This window comes from Mus pahari, chromosome 1, assembly GCF_900095145.1.
Source record: "Mus pahari chromosome 1, PAHARI_EIJ_v1.1, whole genome shotgun sequence".
Taxonomy (NCBI): domain Eukaryota; kingdom Metazoa; phylum Chordata; class Mammalia; order Rodentia; family Muridae; genus Mus; species Mus pahari.
The window spans coordinates 155,563,890-155,588,068 of NC_034590.1; the positions used below are offsets into that span (position 1 = coordinate 155,563,890).

Here is a 24,179-nt window from a genome sequence, read left to right on the forward strand (position 1 = left end):
AGTGGCCACTAGGTGGTACCCTTAGCCCCAGGGTTTTTCTAATCCAGGCTCAATTAAAGCTTAGAACTATTGTAGCTCTGAATTGCTGTCAACTGCTTATGGGAGCTTAGTAGCTTCAGTCTTTTGTCTGTCTGCTTGTTTGCTTGCTTGCTTGTTTGTTTGTTTGTTTGCTTGCTTGCTTGCTTGCTTGCTTGCTTGCTTGCTTGTTTGCTTGCTTGTTTGCTTGCTTGCTTGCTAGTTTTGATACAGAGTTTCATGTAACCCTGGCTGGCATTGAACTTCTGTGTAGATAAGGCTGATCTAGAACTCCTGAACCTCCCTACTTCCCAGGCTCTGTGATTATAGCTGCCCTTGCATCTGGTTTTGCTTTTGTTATTTTCCAGTGCTGAGAAGTGAACACGAGGTTTTTGAGTATGCTAGACAATTATCTCCCATTGAGCTATAGGCCTGGCCCTAACAATCTCTGATTATTTTCTGAGACAGTAAAACTTATGTTTTCTAAGAAAAATGCCATCAGCAGGTAAAATGCTTATTAACACACAGAGATCCAGTATTCATTCTCCTAAACAACTCTTTAATTAAAGTTTGTATGTGTAAAAACACCAAGATGGAACCTTAAGATCTTTCTAGATTAAAGCCTAAGCTTGGTTTCTCCATTCAAATACTCTCAATTCCTGGGAACAGGAAAGATGGCTCGCACTTTAGTGCCACACCACCTCCAGTAGGATCTGTGTGACAAGTTCCACAGACTGAGGCGATTGACCTCAAAAGGCAGAGGCCTCCTGGAACTGGTTGTTGGAACTCTTCGCTGGAGAGAAAATATTGAGCCGTAGTTCTCCTGGCAATCTATCTGTTTTGTTTCCTCTTATTCCTTTTCTTATTTACATATTCCTGGTAGCTTAGGCCAAGATCTTAAGCAAGAATACTGGGTAAGAAACCATCCCTAGAGATGAGGCCACTAACATGACCTTATCCCCAGGGAAACCAACGCTTTACTTTCTAAATCATTTATAAAACTATTATTATAAAAACTTTCCCAACAATAAAATTTCATATGGTTACACATGTGTCATTGGAGGTGGGTTTTGGTATATGGTAAAGAAAGCCTTAATTAGAAAAAATTAGAATAGTTTAAATTTACATATTGAAGATTAAAAAAAATCAGGCATTAGATGTTAAATAATGGGGCGAGAGAGTTAGCTTAGCAGTTAAGAGCACTGACCATTAAAGATTTATTAACCTGTTCCTGGAAATATGCCACTAGCCTTGGACGACAGCCTCCATTGAATACATCCATTTAGAATTGTTATATTTTTGATGATTTATAATGATGTTACCCGTTCTGCTTGTGATTCACTGAATACATAGTTTCAGAGCTGTAATGCTTGGATGATTTTTGTGCTTTACTGTGCCAAATGATTTTTGTTGGTATCTGTGACTGTTTCACTGGATATAGTTTCTAAGAGATGTGATGTTTAGTTTTTTTTAATGTATAAAATCCCCTGCTTGAGAGCTGCAAAATAGACTCAGATTCAAACTGCCTCTGTGTTTGTTTCTGTTTGCCACCGTCAAATCCTTACCCACCTAGCTTCAAGGACCCTCGTTCCAGGGACCCCGTACCTGACTGGGGTGGTCCGTGGCACTTTAGAACATTTATTTCTGTATCAAGGCTCAGCATCCACATGGGGCCTTGCAACTTCAGCTCCGGGGGAATCCGATGCCCTTTTTGACCTCTGAGGGCACTGGGCATGCACATGATCCACATACACATACAGCCGGAACACTCATAAGGAAATGCTTGGTGTTCCTTGTACATTTTTATTTATGAACATTGAGTACTTTGTTCAAAAATGTACTTTAAGGTAGAAATAATGAAACATTATATCTCAGTTACTCTCAAATATTAATGTGTGTGTGTGTGTGTGTGTGTGTGTGTGTGTGTGTGTGTGTAGGGGGGAGGGAGAAAGAGAGAATAATAAAATGAACGAGATGTTTTTTTGTCTCCACTTAGCCAAACTGTTTCAAATACCATTGATTTTTGATGTAGAGTGTATTATCAACTCAGATTATTATAAAGATGCTTTCTAGATTAATTATACAGACACTATTTAAAGTCTAACATTGTGCAAAATTCTTTGCTAAGTGTCATAATATCAAACCTCAGAAAAGTTCTACTGGTGAAGATGTTCCAGAATGATGGCACCTTTTATCGTGTAATAGAATATGAAAGCAACATATTTGGGGTACATGGGGTATAACAGGAGCTCACTAAGTAACTAAGCCGCTCCACTCACTCTGGCTGTCTGCCTCCCGGGACAAGGACTTAATTTTGTTCATGTTATATAGTACTTGGGTTAGGTTTTGTGTGTGTGTGTGTGTGTACACGCGCGCGTGCATGCGTGCGTGTGTGTGTGTGTGTGTGTGTGTGTGTGTGTGTGTGTGTGAGAGAGAGAGAGAGAGAGAGAGAGAGAGAGGTCACTATGTAGCCCTGGTTGGCCTGACAGTCACTGTTTAGACGATGCTGGCCTTGAACTCACAACCTCTGCCTCCCAAGTGCTGAGATTAAAGGTATTGCCTTAGTTGGGGTTTTATAGCTATGAAGAGACACCATGACCAAGGCAACTCTTATAAAAGAGTTCTTTGAGGCTGGCTTACAGTTTGAGTTTCAGTCCATTACCGTCATGTCAGGAAGCATGCCACAACCTGCAGGCAGATGGAGGAGGAGCTGAGAATTCTACATCTTGATCTGAAGGCCACCAGGAGGAGACTGATTCCACACTGGGCAGAGCTTGAGCATAGGAGACCCCAAAGCCTGCCCCACAGTGATGCACTTCTTCCAACAAGGCCACCCCTCCTAATAGTACCACTCCCAAGCATTCAAACACGTGGGTCTATGGAGACCAAACCTATTCAAACACCACCATGCTCAGTTAATATTCAGTGTTTAATGGGTTCTCAGTCACTATTTGTTGTGCTGGACAAACAGTAGAAGAGGGTTTACTTTATTTTATTATTTTTAATTATGTGTATGTGTATCTGATGTGGGATATATGCAGGTGTCCATGGAGCCAGAGAAGTTGAATCCCCTGAGTTGGAACCACTTGATTTAGGTGCTGGGAATTGAACTCTGGCCCTCCAGAAGAACACTGCGTGCTCATAATCACTGAGCCGTCTCTCCAGGCTCCCGTGGAAAAGTCTTTTTTTAAAAAAACCCACTAAAATACAGAGTAAAATGAAGCAAATCATTTTCAAACTGCATTTGACCCATGAACAGTGCCATCAAAATAGTTGAAGATGGCTTGTGTTTAGTAGACTTGAAAATAATCTGGCACATTCCTTAGTTCAAAAGAGAACAGTAATTCATTGAAGACTTGAATAAGCTCAGTCAAGTCAGACCTGGGCTCACATAACAGGAATTTCAGTAGACTAGGAACTTTACACAGTGTGCAGTCAGTCTGCCTCACGGTCATTCAGGAAGCTGAATGGAGGCTTGGGACATTGCTGAAACAGCCCATGCTCAATGCCTAGCGTCTGTGAGGACTTGCAAAGAAAATACAGTTTTAAAAGCAAGCATCAAATCTGGAAGCTGCTGTGGTCTGAATCCAAATGAAGATCAGAGATGTTGCAGGTTGCTTCTTGGGATGGTGATTTTCGTGCCTGTCACCTTTGTTCCTCTTTATCCTACCCATAAGCAAGCAGCAGCATGTGACATCTGGAAAGCTTGTTAAAGGTCATATTGCTGTAGCGCTGGGTGGGGCTCAACATGCGTGCTTCTAATAAGTCCCCCTGCATCACCAATGTGCTGCAGGACTGCTGCTGTGTCCTGTGCAGTCTGATGGTCAGCGCTGCCCGTCTTCCGTGGAGATGTCGAGAGGCCGTGGGTCTCCCCATCTATTTCAGTGATTCTTAAGGCTTGGGTGGAAAGGAATCAATTGTACCTCTCCTGGAGCTCTTACAACCTCCCTGGAATTTGAAGGGCATTTACAAAGTACGCAGACACTTAGAGCTTGCCCTCACCCATCGCAGAGGAAAATGCCCACCTGAACCACAGGTGTCATAGCAGGGCATCACATCCTCAGGTCCACTGGAGTGGGAGAAGATTGGAAACAGTGTGTTGGTTTTCCATAGTGTCTCTCCACTGCCTCCCATTAGTTTCTATTCAGCTAATAGGAATTCTAAGTTGACTTTATTGGGAAGAAGTAGCTTGTGGTAGTGGAATACCTGGCTCAGAGATTTCGGAAAAGGACTCAACAGCACCATCTCACAATCATCCTTTTCCTGAACGGACCAGAGGGTCCACTCCTGTGTCTGGACACCGAATCTGGGCCCTGTGCTGGGCACTGAAACACTTCATCATTTAGTACGACAAGGAACTCTATGGTGACTGCTTTGAGGATCCCAACTTCCCATCCTCTTGCTCTAGGTAAGAAAGGAGTAGAGTCAAGATTCTAACGCAAAAGTGAGGCTGAGTGAGCGCTGCTCCGAGGGCAGAACTACGGTTAAGAGCAAAAACTTCAGTTCAGTAAAAGACGGAGCTTCCGAGGTGCTACTGTTTTCTGATATGAAATGGCCAATATCTCAAGTGCTCCTTTTACTTGTGTGACTATCAATTAGGGGCAGTCTGCTGCTCCACCTGCTTTGGGTAAAGCAGCCCTTCCTGATCCTTCAAGATCTGATAAAGGAGTATGTCTTAGGAGTTCATTGCTGAAGAGATACCATGACCAAGGCAACTCTTTTAAAGACAAACATTTAATTGGGGCTGGCTTACAACTTCAGAGGTTCAGTCCATTATCATCATGGTGGGAAGCACGGCAGCCTGTAGGCAGACTTGGTGCTGGAGGAGCCAAGAGTTCTACGTCTTGATCCCTAGGCAGTAGAAGGGGACTCTCTCTTCTGTACTGGGCACAGCTTGAGCATAGAGACCCCAAAGCTCACCCCCACAGTGACACACGTCCTCTAACAAGGCCACATTAGCAAGACCTAATAGGACCACTTCCCAGTGGCCAGGCATATTTGAACCACTGGGGAGTGCATTGTTCTCTTGTCTTTCAAATGGCATTGGATCAAGGAATGGAAGCCGGCAGAATTAGAGTCAGAATGCTGAATGCTAGTATGTCCCTTTACCTTTTAGAGCATAATTCCATGCAGACTTTAGAGACTAGATAATGACTTCATGAGATGCTGTGGAGGAGATTCAGTGACCAGAAGGATTTATGGTCCAACACCAAGAGTAGATGGCATCTTTCTCCCCGCACCCCTTTTCCTCCCCTCTTCTTGGCAGAGATGAAATCCTCTGCTAAGCCATAGTCTATACTCATGACCTCTCGGGTCAAAGTCACAGTTGCACAGCATAGTAATGATACTGCGACTGATACTTGGTGTGCCCCAGCCTCAGCATACATTATCACAGCACTTACAAAACCCTGGGAAAGTAGGAACTACCATCTCCATTTTATGCAGGTACACTGAGGTCAAGAATGTGGTTAATAATGAGTTCCAAGACAGCTACAGAGAGAGACCCTGTCACCAGAGATACATACATACATACATACATACATACATACATACATACATACATACCAGTTCTTCAAAACTCAGGCATTCAGACACCCATCTCTCTTACCACAGAGACCAGGGATTTTTTTTTTTTTTATGACCATGCTGTATGTACTGCATGAAAGGACCACTAACCACACTAGATCCTTCTGACAGAATACTCTGACTTCTAAAAATTAATCTTTAGAGAGGGAATGGATCAGGGAGGAGTTGGAGGAGGCAATAAAAATGGTCAAACCTCAATACATGAAATCCCCAAAAATCTCATTAAAAGAATTAATCCAAACACCAAAGATTATGCAACATTATGTTTATAAGGTTCCTCACAAGCACACTCCAGAGTTTAGTGTCTGAGTCAGAAAGGGGGTTGTAATGAGACACTTCACTACCTTAAAAGCAGGGTCTGATCAATCAAGACATCTTTAACTTACTAGTGGGACCCTCTGACCAAACAAACTGTTGGTGAAATTTTACGTGCATGCCTGCTATTCATCCTGAGCACTCCCAAGCTGTCTTATAGGTAAAGCCATACATGCCATAAATATAAATATAAATATAAATATAAATATAAATATAAATATAAATATAAATATAAATATAAATATAAATATAAATATAAATATTTACTTTATGCGTATTAAACATGGATTATGAGAGGCAATTATAAAAGTACCTTTAAGTTTTAACATTTTAAAATCAATTTTATAGTCCATGTACTGAATATAAACATGATCAGCACCAATGCTCCTGAAGTTTATTTACATCTTGTTATTAATCAATGTGCTTTTTTAAAATTTCCATACTCAACAGTGGACACTATGCAAATTACTTGTATTTTCTTCCTTACTTTGACTGCCCAGGAACCTTGGGCATTGTTCTCCTTAAGTCTTTATTTATTGAGTTTTCTGGTACAATTGATCTTTCTTTCTTATCTTTTTCTAGCTCTTGTGCTATGTCTTCTATTATAGTTCTACTGGGTTATATTTTACTAGAGCTGTGCTTTTTTAAAAAATGTTCTTCTGCATGCCCCACCTATGTTCCTTTTAGACATGGGCAGGGCATAAAAATACGTTGTCATTAAAGAAGTCCTGAATGTTGTAATTATTATTAAACATTGTCATCATCATGAACTTGAGTAACAGCATGATTTTATCCTCTCCTGGGCTTGGAGTCCAGTCCTCCCTTTTGAACTGCTGGGAGAGGAGCCCAGCTCAGAGCTGACAAGCAGTCAGTGTAGTGCTGTGGGCTGTACTTGCCTAAGGAACCGCAACCCAGGTCATCTAGTGCTGCAGAGCGCGTTCCTGTCCCCAGTTAACCACTGAACAGAACACAACTGTGCTTTGCCAGCCAGCCTCTCCTTGGGCAGGATCAGGATCCATTTCCTGTACAAGCTGGCAAGACCTCTGAAGAGCTGGGTCTCCTAAAAAGCAAATGTCTAAGTCCTTTTTGGACCTGCTCCATTCTTATGTCAGAAACTGGGAGTTTCTGGCTGGCATGACAGCCTGGTGGGTTAAAGCGCTTGTTGTAAAAGATTGGTGGTGAGAGTCCAGTCCCCTGAAGCCAGGGAGAAGGAGAGAACTGACCCTTGACAGCTGTCTTTTGTCCTTCACATGTACAGTTGGCACATGCACACCCGCATGCAACACACACACACACACACACACACACACCATAGTAACAGTAAATAAAACAAAAATTTTAAGAGAAAGTGAATGGGTTTTTTTTTTCTGAAAAGAAAAAATGACCCTTTGTGCACTGTGTGGTTATGAATCTTGCTTCTTTAAAATATGTGTTTATTATTTTTAGTTATGTGTGTGGATGTGTTGCAGAGGGAAGAGGTGGGTATGGGCATGTGTGTGTGTGTTTTGCCGGTGGAAGCCAGAGGTATGGAGTCCCCCTGGAGCTGGAGATACAAGGCCTGTGAGCCACCTGATGTGGGTGTTGGGAATCAAACTCAGGTCTTCTGGGAGGGCAAAAAGTGCTCTTCATTGCTGAGTAATCGCTCCGGTCCCAGGGGGGGAAAACCTTTAAAACAGACCACCAACAGCCAAGAAACTAACCCCAAATCTCAACAGATGGGATTACATGAAAACAAACGGTTTCTCTATAGCAAAGGAAGTAACCGGGGAGCTAACAGACAGCCCACTGAGTGTGAGGACACCTTTACTACTTCAAACAAAGGGCTAATATCCAGAAGTCTCAAAGAATTGCAGGAATGAAATTGCAAGGAAATCGAATGTTTTCACATTTCGAGACCCAAAGCCCTTTGCCCTTTCCTAAGTCAGGGAGAATGTTTAGATCACAGGGTCTCAGGCTGTCTGGGGTCTCTTCCACCCTGACACAGATAGCCACCCTGCATATACAACCTCCACTCTTCTACTGGTCTCTACAGCAGTGGTTCTCAACCTGTGGGTTGTGACCTCTTTCGGGGGTTGAATGACTCTTTCACAGGGGTCACCTAAGACCAACTGCATGGAAGATATTTACATTATAATTCATAACAGCAGCAAAATTGCAGCTATGAAGCAGCAGTGAAATAATTTTATGGTTGGGGGTCACCACAACAATGAAGAACTGTATTTTGGGGTCGCAGCATTAGGAAGGTTGAGAACAGCTGGACTAGTGGCCGAAGAGTTGACATTTCTATATATTCCACAGCACCCCTCAACACATCTCCTTGAGCCCCTCTTGGTACTCGGCTTATTGAGAAGTTCGCCTGTCTCTCGGCAAATTGGACTCAATGTAGTTTTTATCAAATACATAATTAGGGTTGGGCTGAGAGGAGGGGAACTATTTCTAGTTTCTCTTACATGGAATACTATCTACCTTTTCTTAGGTCTTCCCTATACCCTCCTTTCACAGTACCTTCCCTAACCAGTGTAGCATTCTGTCAGATTAGGAAAACAAAGCTTTCATCTAGCTCCCCAGTGATTGTTATCTTAGGTTTATTTCGGGCAGCGCTCTGATTTACCATTGCTTCCTCCCAGTGCCAGGATACAGACAATATTTCTTCTCATTTTATTTGGCAGAGGCTGATATTCACTTCTGAGAGGCCAAATCTTTTAAGTTCCGACTCCATTTTAGAGCACCTGACCTAAGTTTGAACTCAGGTAAACTAACAGGCTGGGACCTAGCATTAATTGCCAAGTTGCCCCGTCCCCAACAAAACCTGAGCCTAGCCCCGGTCTCTAGGCAAATCCTCAACAAGAGCAGCGTTTTCAGGTTGCACCCTCAACAAGACCAGGGTCTCCTGGTTATTCCCCTAACAAGCCTGCACCCTCAGGTTACAAGCCCACCCCCTACCTAACCACCACCAATGCAGAGGGAAGCAGAAATTAAATTTATGATATGACTCCTAGCACCAGCCAATATGTTAAAGGCCACAGTAGCTTCCCAATTAGATGCTTGCACACATACTCCCTGTTTGCTGCTTACAATAACGCCTTGCCCTGACAGACATTTAGGGCTCCCCCACCAAAATGTCCTGTGTGATGGCAGTACATTGTGGGGGTCCTGAGCTAGCTTGAATAGAATAAAGACCCTGCTGTGAGTTGCATCAGATTGGTTTTTTTTTTTTTTTTTAGTGGGGAGGGAGGGGTCTGGCACTATACTTCCAAATGCCTTCCCCACTGTTCTTCGTCATAATATAATTTTATGTGGGGTTCATTTCCAACCAACCAGAATGCCACATTACAAAGCTTTCATTGTATCTAAGTATGATAAACATTTAACTAAGTTATAGGAACCAGGATGGGAGTGGAGGAGCAGACTTCCACTTACAACTTCTGTTCATGTCAGAGGCATAGAGGTATGCCTCCCTCTGTAATTCCCTACTTCCTGTAAGCTGCGGTATATGGCAAAGGCCTTGCATATCCATAGCCCGCAGCTTTACTGGTTAGTATGTCATCCCCCAACAGATGGTACATCTAGCCAAAGAGTCTACTCTGTTAGAACAAACAAGCAAGAGATGGCAGGGACATTGGGCCTCCCTGACAGTACTTCCTAAGACTTAAATGGATACTGTCCCCCGGGACCTGAAAGATTTCCTGGGTCTCCCCTTGTTTCTTTGTCCCCCACATCTTGACATGGTTCTGGAGCAGTCTTCCATTGCTGCAACCATCACAACTGTGGTGCTTTGAATACATTTGGCCCCCATAGATTCATATATATGAGTGCTTGGCCATAGGGAGTGGCACTCTTAGGAGTGTGGCCTTGTTGGATGAAGTGTGCTACTATGGGGGTGGGCTTTGAGGTTTCCTAATTCTCCTCCCAGTGTGGAGTCAGAGTCTCTTCCTGGTTGCCTTCAAATCAAGATGTAGAACTCTTGGATCTTCCAGCACCATATCTGCCTGCATGCTGCCATGCTTCCTGCCATGATGATAATGGACTAAACCTCTTAAACTGTAAGCCAGCCNCAATTAAATGTTATCCTTTATAAGAGTTGCCTTGGTCATGGTGTCTCTTCACAGAAATGGGAATCCTAACTAAGATAGAAGTTGGTACCAGTGACTGGAGTATTGTTGTGATAGGCCTGACCATGCTTTGGTTTGGAGAAGTATAAATTATGGGACTTTTGAAAGCAGTAGAATGATTTAAAGGGGCTAAATGGGCCATACTAGTATGAGCATGGAAGACAGTGGTGCTAAGGGTGATTTGAACTGTGGGGGCCTAGCTCAAGAGGTTTCAGAAGTAAAGAATTTTAGTATGTGGCCTAAAGACTGTTCTTGTGATGTTTGGGTGAAGAATGCAGCTGCTTTTTGCCCCTGTTGAAAGAGTCTGCCTGAGGCTAAAGTGAACTGATTTAGATTAGTTGTACTGACAAAGGAAATCTCAAAATAGCCTAGCACAGACTATGTCTTATGATGCACTCTTATGAAAAGCCTTTTGATCAGACATAGAAAACTGAGAAGTGAAAATTACAAAATGTATGGCTCAAAGATTAAAAAGGCACCAGGAAGTGGAATGGAGCTAAATTCTGTGTTCAAGGACATTAAATGGAATTAAGGAAGTGGTGAGCTGGGGGTAAGATCCCACCCAGCTAAGTTTATTGTTTGTGCATTTGCAGATGACTAAGAGATAGTTATATCATGTTAGGCATTATTATGACCTGGTTGTTGTTTTTATTTGGACATAAGGAGATATGATGTATGTCAAGTTGACAAGTGATTGATTCTGATGGCTATCTTCAGTTGTCAACATGATTCTATCTGGAATAAACCATCGTTCAGAAATGGACACCACATCAGTGATCCAGATCTTGAAGCTGAGTGACACAGGCTTTCGATCCAGATCTTGACATTGGATGACAGAAGCTTTTGATCTGGATCTTGAGGTATAGTGGCCATGCTTATAAACATCTTGTGAAAAGGAATTTTTAGAAAGCTTAGGTCCAGGCGTGGTGTTAAATGCTTTTAATCCCAGAACTCAGGAGACGGAGGCATGCAGATCTATGAGCAAGATGTAATAGAAAAGGGGGACTAGATTCTGGCCCCAGAAAGCAGCAGAACTTGGCAGCTTTAGCTATGTGGCTCTGGCTTTAGAGTCAAGAATAGAAGGGATTACTGGGACAATTGATGCTGGTTAGATGGAGCTAAGAAATTCATGGTGATTAAGAAGAGACCAGCATCACTGAGGTAAAAATCTTCTGGGAAGTGTTTTCTGAGAGCACAAAAAACTATGTTCCAGAGATAGACCTTGTGCTCACAGCCAGACTTGGTAATGTGTAAAAATCACCCAGGTGGTACTGCTTTTGAAAGCATGCAGAGGTCATGGAGAACCGCTGAGACTTGACACTGTAAGAGACCAGGAAAGGCCACTGGTAAAGGTGCAACCTCAGTGGCAATTGAAGGCCCAGGACAAGGGGGTCATGCAAAGAAATTAAGGCTTGGCGCCATGAAGAGAGCCTATGAGAAGCTATTGGTGAAAGTCCAGCCTACCTGCAGTGGAAGACCTCAGTATATTAGAAATGCAAGTACCATGGGATGACCACCAAGAACAGCAGCAGCAGTGGAGTAGAGTCAGCCAGAGCCTAGAGTGCTAGAGAGGGCAGAGCTGGAGAGGTGACCCAAGTCCTTTGGAAGAGTCCAGATCATGTGTGGATTACTGGAACAAGAAGCTGTGGAGTTGAAGTTGCCATGGGAACTCCAAGATGTTAGAAATGGCAGAGCCATGAGATACCTGCCAAGGAAAGGTGCTAACCAGCCCAAGACAAATAACTGTGTTGCAGTCAACAAAGGTGAACCAAGTGGGACATCAGACACGGAGATGCAAAATTTGGAGTTTGCTCAGCTGTTTTGTTTTGGTCTGGATTTGGTCCAGTATTTCTTCACAATGATGTTTTGGAGTGGTTATGTGTATCTTGTGATATGGGAATTAAGTGATAAACTTTTCATTTTGGTTTCATAGTGGATTACAGTTAAGAGATTGCATGAATCTCAAAAAGAGACCTTGAACTTTGGACTTTAAAACATTGTTGAGACTGTGATAGCCTAAGAGGACTTTTGAAGTTGGATTATGTTATGGCTACAAGCCTATGGTGGCCAGGACGTGGGCTGTGGTGCTTTAAATAGGCTTGGGCCTCATAGATTCATATGAATTATATGTGATTATATGAATGCTAGGCCATAGAGAGTGGCATTATTAGGAGATGTGGCCCTGTTGGAGGAAGTGTGCCACTGTTGAGGTGGGCTTTGAAGTCTCCTAATGCTCAAGCTCCACCCAGTATGGAATCAGATTCCTCCTGGCTGCCTTCAGATCAAGATGTAGAACTCTTGGCTCCTCCAACACCTTGTCTGCCTGGATGCTATCACGCTTCCTGCTATGATGGTAATGGACCAAACCTCTGAAACTGTAAGCCAGTTCCAATTAAATGTTGACCTTTATAAGAGTTGCCTTGGTCATGGTATCTGTTCACAACAATGGAAACTGATGTCACTGTTGATCACATGTCAGAGTCCCTTGTTCCTTAAAGGCAGATTTGTCTGGTATATTTCACAGCCCTTACTAGTCATCCTAGGGTCTAGCACATAATATAACTTCCTAAATGCTTGAGTGAATGAGTGTGTGAATGGCCAGGATCTCATTCGTGTCTCATCTACTTTTCCCTTCAGACTATCAGGTAATCTCATTTGATGGTCTGAGGATGTAGCTTGATGGAAAAGCATATGCTAACCAAGGGTTAGGTCCTGGGTTCAATCTCTAGCCTTAAAAAAAAAAAAAAAAAAAAAAAAAGATAACTGGGCTGGAGAAATGGCTCAGCGATTAAGAGCACTGACTGCTCTTCCTGAGGTCCTGAGTTCAATTCCCAGCAACCACAGGGTGGCTCATAACCATCTGAATGGGATCCGATGCCCTCTTCTGGTGTGTCTGAAGATAGCTATATATAAAACAAACAAATAATAAATAAATAAATAAATAAATATTTTTAAAAAGGTAACCAACAATTCATGTATACATAAATAACATTTGAACTTAAAACCACTGCATTCTCTTAAAAAACACTTTTTAAAAACTGAATTTGCCTGACCCACAGTATTCAGATTAAGAGAAGATAGCTCAGTTCTCACATTGGCTTCTGCAGGCTACGTGTTGCGATCTGTTCCTTTGGCTGAGAAAGGAGAGAATAGAACCTTACACAATTAGGCCATTGGGTAAGAGAGGCCCTTACAACATCCCCGAGAGGGTCATAGGAAGCCCCAGGCTCTGCCAAGCACACCTTTGAGAACCATTGCCCTATCCCTTAGTTCTGGGACTCGAACCTCTACCCAGGCCTGAGGCATCACCATAACCTGTCACCTACAACCGCCATCCAGAGCACAGACTGTGTTATTCGTGTCCTAAGAACCCATTCCCTGTGTACCTTATTTCATAGTCTCCAAGATTTTTCTACAGACTAACTCCAAATGGCCTGCCAGACGTGCCTGATGATTCCGTCTTACCCATTGTTAGAATCCAGCCGACACAGCTGCTCAGACCAAGATGCCTACAGCAGCCTTCCTCACCACGCCCACGCCCACGCCCACGCCCACGCCCACGCTCACGCCCACCCACCGCTATTCCAGCTCCCTGCAAGGTTCCAGTCAAGAGCCTGTGGCTGTGATTCTTTGTGGAGTGAGGTTGCCAGGCTCCCATTATCAAAGGACCACCAGTGACTACCTGTCCTTGTCAGGGTTTCTGTTGCTGTGATAAAACACAATGACCAAAAGCAGCTCGGAGAGGAGAGGGTTTATTCCATTTTACAGCTTGTAGTTCATCATCTAAGGAAGTCAGGGCAGCAACTCAAGGCAGAAATTGGCATATGTAAAGGCCATGGAGGGAATCCAGCTCGCTGCTAAATATCCCTTATACTCCTATTGGTAGTTGTCCTTGGAGGCTTGCTGCCTCCATCTGCTAACCTAGGCCTAGTCCTGGAAGCTTCTAGCCTCTGTACAATCTTATCTAGGCCTAGAAGGTTTCCAGCCTCTGAGACTTAACTGCTGAATAAGCTCACCCTTTCTAGTTCTTTCTGAGCTCTGGCTGGCTGGTTCAACTCAGCTGTTCTGGCTCAAACTCCTCTCTAAGCTAATTGAGTCAATTGGACTTTTCTCAGTTTCTCCTGATTTACTCGGTTTGACCTCAAACTATCTCTAGTAATCTGCTCTTATCTTCTGGCTCATTCTCATTCTCTGGCTCATTCTATCTTTAACTGTGTCTAGCTTGTCCTCTCTTGAACCTGTCTGTAAAAGTCCCTTGGCAAAACTGCCTCCTCTCTTTGCCTTCTCTCTGCACTGCCTCTGAAGTAGCTTCCCCTTCTCTCCTCTTGTGAGAGTTGAGCATATCCTACTTTGTCAAATATTTCACTTTCAAACACATGTGCTTCCTTCTACAGGCTAACTTTATATCTTCATTGTTTGGGATTAAAGGTTTGTGCTAAGGGCATGTCTGTATTCTAGCCAAAGGGAGTAAAAGTGTGCTAAGAGCTGAGCCACACCACGACAAGAATCAGGTCTTTTCAGTAAAGAACACAACCTTGGGCTTCACAGTGTGATCCAATATCCTGTAATGGCTTACTAGCTTGCTTTTCATGGCTTACTTAGCTGGCTTTATTTTATCACCCAGGACCACCAATCCAGGGGTTGGACCACTCACAATGAGCTTGGGTTTTCTCCATCAATTGATCAATTCAAATTATGCACCACAGGCTTTCCCACCGGCCAATCTAGCTGGGGCATTTCTCGGTTTCGGTTCCTGCTTCCCAAATGATGTTAGATTGGATCAAGCTGACAACGAAATAGCCAGCTCACCACCCAACCACCTTACCGACGCTATCACATTGCTTTCCTGTTGTTTGCGGAGACATCCTAACTGAGGACTCCTTTGAGATCTCTTAAAAAGCTATCCCTACTCTGCCTCATGGGGCTGAATTCATCAGAATCCTTGCCATGTTATCTATTTATGGTGCTGAGGGCTAAACTCTCCTCAGAGTCTCCACCATGCAGCTGTCTGTCTGTCTGTCTGCCCATGGTGTTAACTCTTCTAATAAACCTCTCTGTTGTTTTTTTTTAATTTCTTGAGATTTTATTTATTTTTACTTTATGTGTATGGATGTTTTGTCTGCATGTATGCATTCAGTGCCCACAGAGGCAAGAAGAAGGTGTCCGATCTTCTGAGACTGGAGTTAAAGATGGTCGTGAGCGGCTACATGAATTCTAGGAATTAAACTTGGGTCCTCTGGAAGAGCAGCCAGTGCTTTTAACCTCTGAGCCACCTCTCCAACAATAATAAACTTTTTTTTTTTTACACTCCAAAATATAATCTGCCTCAGTGTCCCTCGCAAAGCTTACACTCCAGACCTTTGGACTCATAAGCAAAGTTCTCTGTGAGTTGCATAGCTCAGTTTCTGTGAATCTTTGCTCAGGGTCATCACTCAGCAGGGTAGAGATGGAGCAAGCATTCAAATTAGTGCCATATGATATCAGCCACCTCCTTTCTTTCCCTGGCCACTTTTGCCAGCGGAACCAGAGCCCGATCGCACCTACAGCCAGAGTCTGGGGACTTCAGCACCTACCCTCCTTGCTTGCACTCTGATGTGGAGTGACATCTGCTGAGGGCCTGATCCAGGCAGGGTGCTCTCTTTGCTTCTACCAACATCAGATAGGCGGACGTCAGCTTCTCTTGAGTAGATCAAGGCTCAAAGGAGTTTAAGTAGCCCAACCCCTATGGCTAATAACTGGTAGCACCATTCCTTAAGTCGGTTGGCCTTACCTCGACCATGCTTCCTCCAGTCACTGATGGCATGGCCCCATGTGATCAGTTAACTTATACTATCCTAACAGTCACACAGGGGCTCACCTACAAACCCTCGTTGAGGCCCCCACAAACATTCTGCTTCTTTCCTTGTCAATTCTAGAAATGAGCAGTTAAGAAAGGCAATTTCTCCTAGTATCCTGATGAGGTAAAACTCTACCTGAACCTTGAATCCCACTGAAAGAGAGAAGAATATTAGGTTGGTGAGATGGCTTGGCAGGTAAAGGCAGTTGCTGCTGAGCCTCACTACCTGAACTTGGTTCCCTAGAACCCACATGGTGGAAAGAGGGAACTGACTCTATCAAATTGTCCTCTTATCTTCAAGGGTACCCCAAATATATATATCTAAAAAACAAAACAAAACAAGACAGAGTAAGGGGTGGCAGATATGCTTCTCCTGAGCCAGCAATGACAAAGCGCTATCAATCTGCATGTATTGATGGCTAGACAGGAGTCATAAAAGGCTGAGAGGGTCACTATACTCCTTCCCAACTCCATGGTAACCAGACCTAGCATAGGTCATGGCTCAGAGCCTCTCCTATATAGGGACAGTCCCAGGTGCACCTTTGAGATAACAAAAATGTTTCCTAAAACAAACAGTCATTGTTTCTGCACAAAGACATCAGTGTTTCTTCCATCAACAAAAGGCAACAGACATCCCTCCAAGTAAACAAAGGGATGGAAGCTCTTTCATAAGTATTGTGGTGGGGGGCAGGGAGGTGGAGGGAGTGGCATGGCCATCATTCACTCCCCTGCACTTCTCTGCTGGACAATAGTGGAGACAGGATGGACCCCGCTAATGTGGGCCTTTCTGAATGGCAGATCATTCCTGTGCTATTCATAAAGATGAGGATGACATTTTCCTGATCTTTGGCATGGAAATAATGATATCTGCCCCTTACAGAAATGCAGTCATGGTCAAGTGAGGTCCTAGGTGTGAATGCTCTTTGTGGGGTTCCAGGGCTGCGTTATGACATTGTGAGGAGATTGATGGCTCCTCCATGTTGCCTGGCTAAAGAAGATAGCTCTGTGTTAGCCAAATGAGTCACCAGATAGTCATTGAGTTGCTAGAGCAAAACATAAGGGAGAGGGCATTGGGTCAGCATGGCTGTCAGCAAAAGTTAGTTCTCTGGGGCTCACCCCAGGCCCACTTGCTATGGGTGATGTCCAGCTTTATAGACTATTTTTCCCACTCCCAGGGTTCCCAGTTTCCAAAATGAAGACCCTTATTGCTAGTTCCTGCTGTGGTCTAACAATTCTTCATTCCTAAAATCTCCCTCTCCCCCTGCCAGTGTCTGTCTTGTGAAATTTATACAAAATGGGTATAAATAACAGAGGAGCTATAAGAAACTGTCTATCCTTACTATGAATCAAAACAAGAAAATTAAGGGCAGATTGTTGTATCATTTTATACCTACTTAATACTAATACTTATGAATGAGAATATCTAATCTTCATCGAGTCTTACACTGCTGTGGTCATATGGACATAGCACTGTAATTAATACATATAATGCTTTAACCGAGGCAAATGGCCACACACAACACTAAGAAGATCTCATCTTTGAGCTTAATCTCTTTAGACATACCATGGGAACAAATTTAACAAAAGCAAGAGAAGGCAACAGGTCTGGACATACTTACCTGTAATAAATACTTAAGTAGTAAGATAAAATTTTAATTAATGAATTTTAATTTAATATAGCTGGTGATTATCAAATTAAAATACATCAACTTCTCAGAAACATAAGATAATATGGTTGATTTAATTACATGTGAAAAGGTAGAATGTGCATACATATGGATAAATGTTGGTAATATAAAAAATTAGATGTGTTTGGACAGGGTGGGGGTGAATTATAAATAAAAATGTTCTTTAGCCTGGTGATGACACAGGCTTTTAATCCCAGCACTCAGGAAGCAGAGACAAGGGAGTTCAAGGCCAGGATGTTCTACAAAATGAATTCCAGGACAGCTAAGGCTATACAGAGAAACCCAGTCTCAAAACCAAACCAAAAGTTTTTGTGATTTAAATTCAGCAATAGAAGAAAGAATGTGGGTAGCAGCATAGCAGTATTCTCTTAAGATTCTACTTCTATTTGGGTAAGGGAGGGAGTTGTTGTCAAGTAGATGAGGATGCGAGCAGCTGTTGGAGATGTGGATGAAGATGGGATACTCATGAGGATGAGGGTGGGATGCTGATGAGGATGAGGATGGGATGCTGATGGGGAGGAGGGTGGGATGCTGATGGGGAGGAGGGTGGGATGCTCATGAAGATGAGGGTGTGATGCTCATGAGGATGAGGATGGGATGCTGGTGACAAACAGCACTTTCTCCATATCACTGAGCTACAATGTGCTGGGTGACAATAAGGTAATGTTTGCATGCAGGACCCACTCAAACCCTCAACCTTGAAAGTAGGCAATGGTTACTCAATTGATTTCCTGCTTCTTCTTCTCTTCACTTCCTGTCCCCAGGGAAGCTCTTTGTCACCCTGAAGTTTTTCCTTATTTGTGAAATGGAATACAAACTAAACTAGTTTTGCAGAAACCTTGAGAGCAGTTGGTGACACAGTTGCTTCTGAAGCCAGTCAGTGAGACCCCACTGTTGCTGCTCTCACCGACAGAGATGCTAAACTGAGGCCTTCTGCAGAAATGGCTAACCTAAAGGGCTGGAATCTCTAGAAGAATCCCCTAATGATACTGTCTCTCCAATAGAACCAAATGCAAATTTTCAAATGTATTATCTCTTTATTTTTATTTTATGGAAGTGCTTTGCCTCCAAGTATGTAAATGCAGCACATGCATACCGTAGCTTTGGAGGCCTACAAAGGAAATCAGATTCCCCTGTCTGGGGTTACAGATATCTGTGAGCTGCTCTGTGGGTGCTGGGACTTGAACCTGATCCCCTGCAAGAGCAACCAGGTTCTTAACCACTGAGCCATCTCTCCAGCCCCCTTCTTTACTTTTAACACTGACAGATAATTCTTGCATGACTAGATGGGGCAATGTGATGTTTCCTTACATAGCTCTGCCATTACATCCAATACTTGTCAGGAGTGTGTGTGTGTGTGTGTGTGTGTTTGTCTATGTGTGTACTTGTCTTCCTTTTTAGCTATTTCAAAATTAATAGTCCTTTTAAATTAACTTTAGAGTTATTTTTGTTGTCTGAGTTTGTTTGTTTGGTTGGTCGTTTGTTTGTTTGAAGAGGTTTCACTATGTAGCTCTGGCTGGCCTGGAACTGGCTGTGTAGTCCAGGCTACCCTCCAACTCAAGTGATCTGCCTTCCTCTGCCTCTTGAATGCTGGACTTAAAGATGTGTGCCAGTTCTCCTTTCTTAATAAAGGTTATGTTTGATACATTTTTTTTTTTTTGCCTAGCATGTCTGAGGTCCTCCTGGGCTCAGGAATCAATAAGTAGAGCAGCAACACAAACACCTGAGCATTACAGCTCAGGCAGATCTCAGCGCTCAGAAGAAAAAGGTAGTGTCCGGCTCACCTGGGCTTCCCGTCTCCACAAACGAAGAACAACCTGACTGAATAAAGATAGACTTCTGTTTTGTTTGTTTGTTTGTTTGCTTGCTTTGAGATCTCTCTATAGTCCTGGCTGTTCTGGAATTCCCTGTGTAGACCAAGCTGACAAACTCACAGTGATTCTCCTGTCTCTGCCTCCCGAGTGTTGGGATTGAAGGTGAGCACTACCATGCCCAGCCTGTGTTTTGTTGTTGTTGTTGGTTGTTTTTGTTTTGTTTTAACAGCAGTTTTAGGTTCACTGTGATGTTGACTCAAAGGCTCAGAGATTTCCCATACTCCTCTGGCCTCATGTAAACAGCCATTTTCTGTATGAAAATCCCAACCAGAAAGATACACTGGTTGCAAAACAAACCTGACACTGTGTGACTGGCACACGGAGATAGCCAGAGCACTTTCAAGATCCTTTTCATCTGTTTCTCTCTCTCTCTCTCCCTTCAACCCCTGGGGACCCCAGCCAGGACATTGTGTAGTCGGAATTGTGGAGTGGGTAATGTTTTCACAGACTTCTTTTCTAAAAGATTTTTGTTTTAATTTATTTATAAAACTAGGCTAGGAGACCATGAGGAAGTGTTGTAATTCCACTAATGAATAAGAATACAAAGATAATTATTTTCAGAGCCTGTGTGATGTTCCTCCTGCGTGATATCCCCAGAAGTAATTTTGTTATAACATATAGAAATGTTGTAGGTCTGTAGAAAGGAAGTTGAGCTTGTATCACCATTCAGGTAAACTTTGTCAGGAGACAGCAGCAGGAGAAGTGGGAGAGCAAGCTAATGAAGCACTTCACGAGGAAAGAAAAATGTACCACAGCCATGGGGGTGGGGAAGCAGAAAGGGAGAGGCAGGAGTGTCAGACCTTTCCGGTTAGAGAAAGAGCTAATAGATTTTCATGGAAGTGCTATGTTCCATATCATGTGGCCTCTGTGAGGATAAGAGATCATAATTCAAGGTTGCCATATGTTTGGGCCCTAGGGGGCGGGGCAAATTGGTAAACGCATAGAGGAGGGAGAGAATCCAGTCAGATCTGAGTGCTACCAATCGTAACATGCCTGCTTACAACAGAAGTAATGCTGTCGCAGGGCACTGTGCCAGTCAGATGCCCCTTGCTATACTTCTTCCAGTAAAAGGCATAAACTGATTGGGGCTGAGATAGGCAACTGTGTGGCAAGTACTCTGAAACTGTTGTCCCAGCATGTCAGACTGAGCAAATGACCCACATAGTAGTCACATAGCCTTGTTGGATCAGAAAGAAAAAAATGACATTCAAAGAAGTTATGAAAAAAGGTACAAGGCCCCCCAGGTGGAAAATGACAGAGTGAAGTGTTTGAATCTAAATCTGCAAACTCAGAGCCCAGACTTCAGTCTCTACATAAGCTATCCCTGGTCACTATGTGGCAGTGACCCCTTTCGAGAGTCAAAAAGAAATTCCCGAGGTTGGAGAGCAGGCTGTCACTACACATTCATTCCAACACTTGGAGGTTGTGACTTTGGAGAGTGACACAGACATCTATAGCACCAAAGAAGAAGGGTCTGGAAGCGATGTTAGCTCTTGGAGCAGAAAGCTGCATATATGCCTCCTATTCAGTGTCTGGCAGAGACGGGGACTCCACACATGGGAGAAAGTAGGGCTCTTCACAGTGAAATTGGCTTCCTGTGAGACAACAAAATTCCTCTTGGGTATCCCCAGGGCTGAGTTGGTGGGATAGCAGACCAAACCCCATGGGAGGTGCCATGATGAAGTGACTCTGAATCATCTATATCCTTGACCTGCACCACCATCTATCTAAATCATCCTCTAGGAGTCTCAGATAGTCAGTGATCCTGGACCAGGATGCAAATTCAAGCCAGTCCCACCCCTGATCAGAGCAGTGAACCCACAAGAATTACGAATACCCGGCAGACAAGGCTCAAACTTCCATACACTCTCCCCATACCAGGAGGCCAGGATGGGCAGCAGTGACCAACTCTGGCAAGGTGGAAAACTGCTAACCCTGTTCCAAAGCTTAGGTAGCTGAATGGCAGTTACTTGCACAGAAAGGCTTTGTTTCTAAGCTTTGGCTGTTGTGACAGGGTGTCAGGATTGGAGGAGCATCCTGCCTTGACAGCTGGTGACCACAGAAAATCAACACATCGGCAAACCAGTCTCTCTGGTAGTCATGTGCTCCAAGGGCTTGAATGGGACCCACAGCCCTTGTCCTATCACCTCTGCCTCAGGCTTCACTGCTCTCTTTAGGAGGGAAAGACTCCAAGAAGCACAGGCTAGCCCAGAAAGTGCATCTAACCCGTCGCCAGAGGAAAGCACTGCTGTGGCAGGCCCAGATGAAGCTTCCGGTCACACCTCTTATCAGGCCTTCACCCTCACTTGCCAATGATTTGTGCATCCTAAGAAGCAGAGAGCCTGGGAAGACGGATGCTGCGGTTGGGGGTGCAAGCTGCAACTACAACTCTTAGCTGAATACAGACAGCATGGGTTCCCACACCTGCAGGCCGAGTAGCATCCGTGTGCTTCCAGCTTGCTCACAGCCTACACTGCGGTGGTGCTACTTCCCTGAACCTGGACACCGAAGCTCTCCAGATAGTGTCCCACACTATTGAACCCCAACCCTCTTCTCAGGAACTCTCCGAAGCCTGAATCGTTTTCTTTCTGGCGCTAAGAAACATGGATCATGTGTTACACAATAACTAATCACACAAAACCCACTAAATAGAAGAGGGGACCCTCTACCCTTTACACAGGATTAAACATTTCCACCCATCAACACAACATGGTGGCTGCTGGCTCAGTAGTAGGCCCTTGAACGTGAAAATCAGGTTACCTAGTAATCTGAGAGGAATCTCCTTTTATTAACAATATTTCCACCCACTGGGATTCCTCCACTGAACTCAGTGTGAGAAGCCACAGGAGTTGCTTATTGGTGTTTACACAAAATTCCCAGGATTCACTTGCCTCACACAGACGGATACTGAGGTACAGGCATTTCACACACTCATGCCTCTCACAGGCAGCGGCTACTCACACAAACAGACGTCCACGAGGAACACAATGTACACCACAAGCTCCCTCAGGGTGGTCTTGACATAAAGCTCTCTGTTCTCGGCTGTGTTCTCAGTCAGTGTTGTCCCCCACAGTCCTACGGGCGTAGAAAGAAGCTCAGAGTCCCCAACAGCACATCTTTTTAATTATCCAGCCCTACCTGTCCCTACCCCATCTCCACTGGTCCTTCCTCACCCATCCTGTATCCCCCTGGGACCTGACACTCACACCCCTGCCTGCCCTCCTACAAAATCTCTGTGAAAGACAGAGTGAGGATACTGGGTCAGAGTGAGCCTGTGAACGGGGCGGGCATCTGTTTCAAGTAGGGTGGTCTAGAGCCTCCTCACCTCAGTGTTCCACACACCAACCACACTCTCCCACAACCCCTGGATCCCCAGGTAATGACTGTGCTAAATGAGCTTTCTGGCAGACCAGGAACAAGGCGTCTGTTCTGGGGCAAGCAATCCTAACACCAGCTAATCGAAGACACCAAGGTTTCTTCTTTGGGTCACTTTTGCCCCCCTCTCAAACCTAAGGTCGTCCCTTCTCTGACTCTAACTCCCCAGGAAAACCTCTCCTTGTGCCCTGTACCTCTGATGCTCCGACAGATTCGGAGACAGCAGCTGGACACCAGGGTTCTCTGTGTCTTCTCCTGGCGTCTGACTTCTGGCTTTTTGGGTTGAGTCTCAGGGAGAGCCACACTGGAGACAGTGCAGATCCTCAGGGTCCCATTTGGGGAAGGAGGGTCGCTGTAGGCAGGATTGTCCCAGGCTCTGCTCCCCAGGGTTTGTAGCTCCTGCTTCTTGGGACTTTCCATAATATTCATGGGGTCAGGAGGTGCAAACCTGCCACCACAGGTGCCCACTCTCACAGGAGGCACAAGGACAAAGACCCAGACTGACACTGGCAGCAGAGAGCCCAGGCAGTGTTGTCTAAGAGCAGCTGATCCTTTCAACCTCGGCCTCCTGTCTGGGTGGGGGAGCTGAGCTCACATTGGAGAGGGAGCAGGAAGGACACAGATGATCATCAATCCTCTCTCTCTCTCTCTCTCTCTCTCTCTCTCTCTCTCTCTCTCTCGGACACAAAAGGAATGGAACTATAAGGGAACTGGAATTGGGAATTAAAGTGAGAAAAGAAAGGGGTGTGAGGATATTATGCAGATAGACTAGAAGGATGGGGGAGGGGAGCAGAGGGAGTGCTGGGGCCAGATAGAACCCAGAATAGGATGTTCAAATCTCCAGCTGTTGAGTTGGTCAAAGGGCAGGGACAATGGGGGTGGGGGTGGGGAGCAGTAGAGAAGCTAGGAGAAAGGGTTGCAGAGCTCTGTGGTGGGTGTGAGCTAATACCACTTTTTAAAAAAAGGCTTAAAAGGACTACCATGGATTAGGGTGAGGACCAAGCCCAGGGATGGGCAGGGTGGGAGGTATTCCTTGACAGCTCTATCGGTAGTCTCCCAGGCCCTTCAGTGTGCTCTTTCAGCTGTCCCCTGGTGACTGGAGAAGGAGGCTCCCGGTGCGCCCTTCCCTCATAGGTCAGTGAAAGACACAGGTGAAGGCAATCATGTTATCAGATCTTAAGAGACATGGTCTCTGCTGGTGACAGTGACAAGAAAAGGAATGCAGAGTTCCAGGTTGTTGTTTTGTTTTTTTTTCCTGACATTTGGCTTCATGACTTAATGGTGACACACACCCTTAGAGATGGACCTCTTGTGCATGTGGGGCTCGGTAGAGAGGGCATAACTCAGGGCCTAGAGCAAGGGTGAGGTGACATCTGTC

General features: G+C 44.4%; 1 protein-coding gene across 1 annotated transcript in view; it reads right to left on the reverse strand.

The window, feature by feature from the left end:
- Pkd2l1 (polycystin 2 like 1, transient receptor potential cation channel) overlaps nt 1–23,230 on the reverse strand; it is a 36,866-nt gene extending 13,636 nt beyond the window's left edge. Inside the window, exons 1-2 of the mRNA XM_021212731.1 lie at nt 22,996–23,230; nt 22,388–22,501 (exon numbers count right to left, since the gene is read on the reverse strand). Coding sequence (XP_021068390.1) covers nt 22,388–22,501; nt 22,996–23,230 — 349 coding nt within the window. The remainder of the gene's footprint in view (nt 1–22,387; nt 22,502–22,995) is intronic.
- Nucleotides 23,231–24,179: the final 949 nt, after the last annotated feature.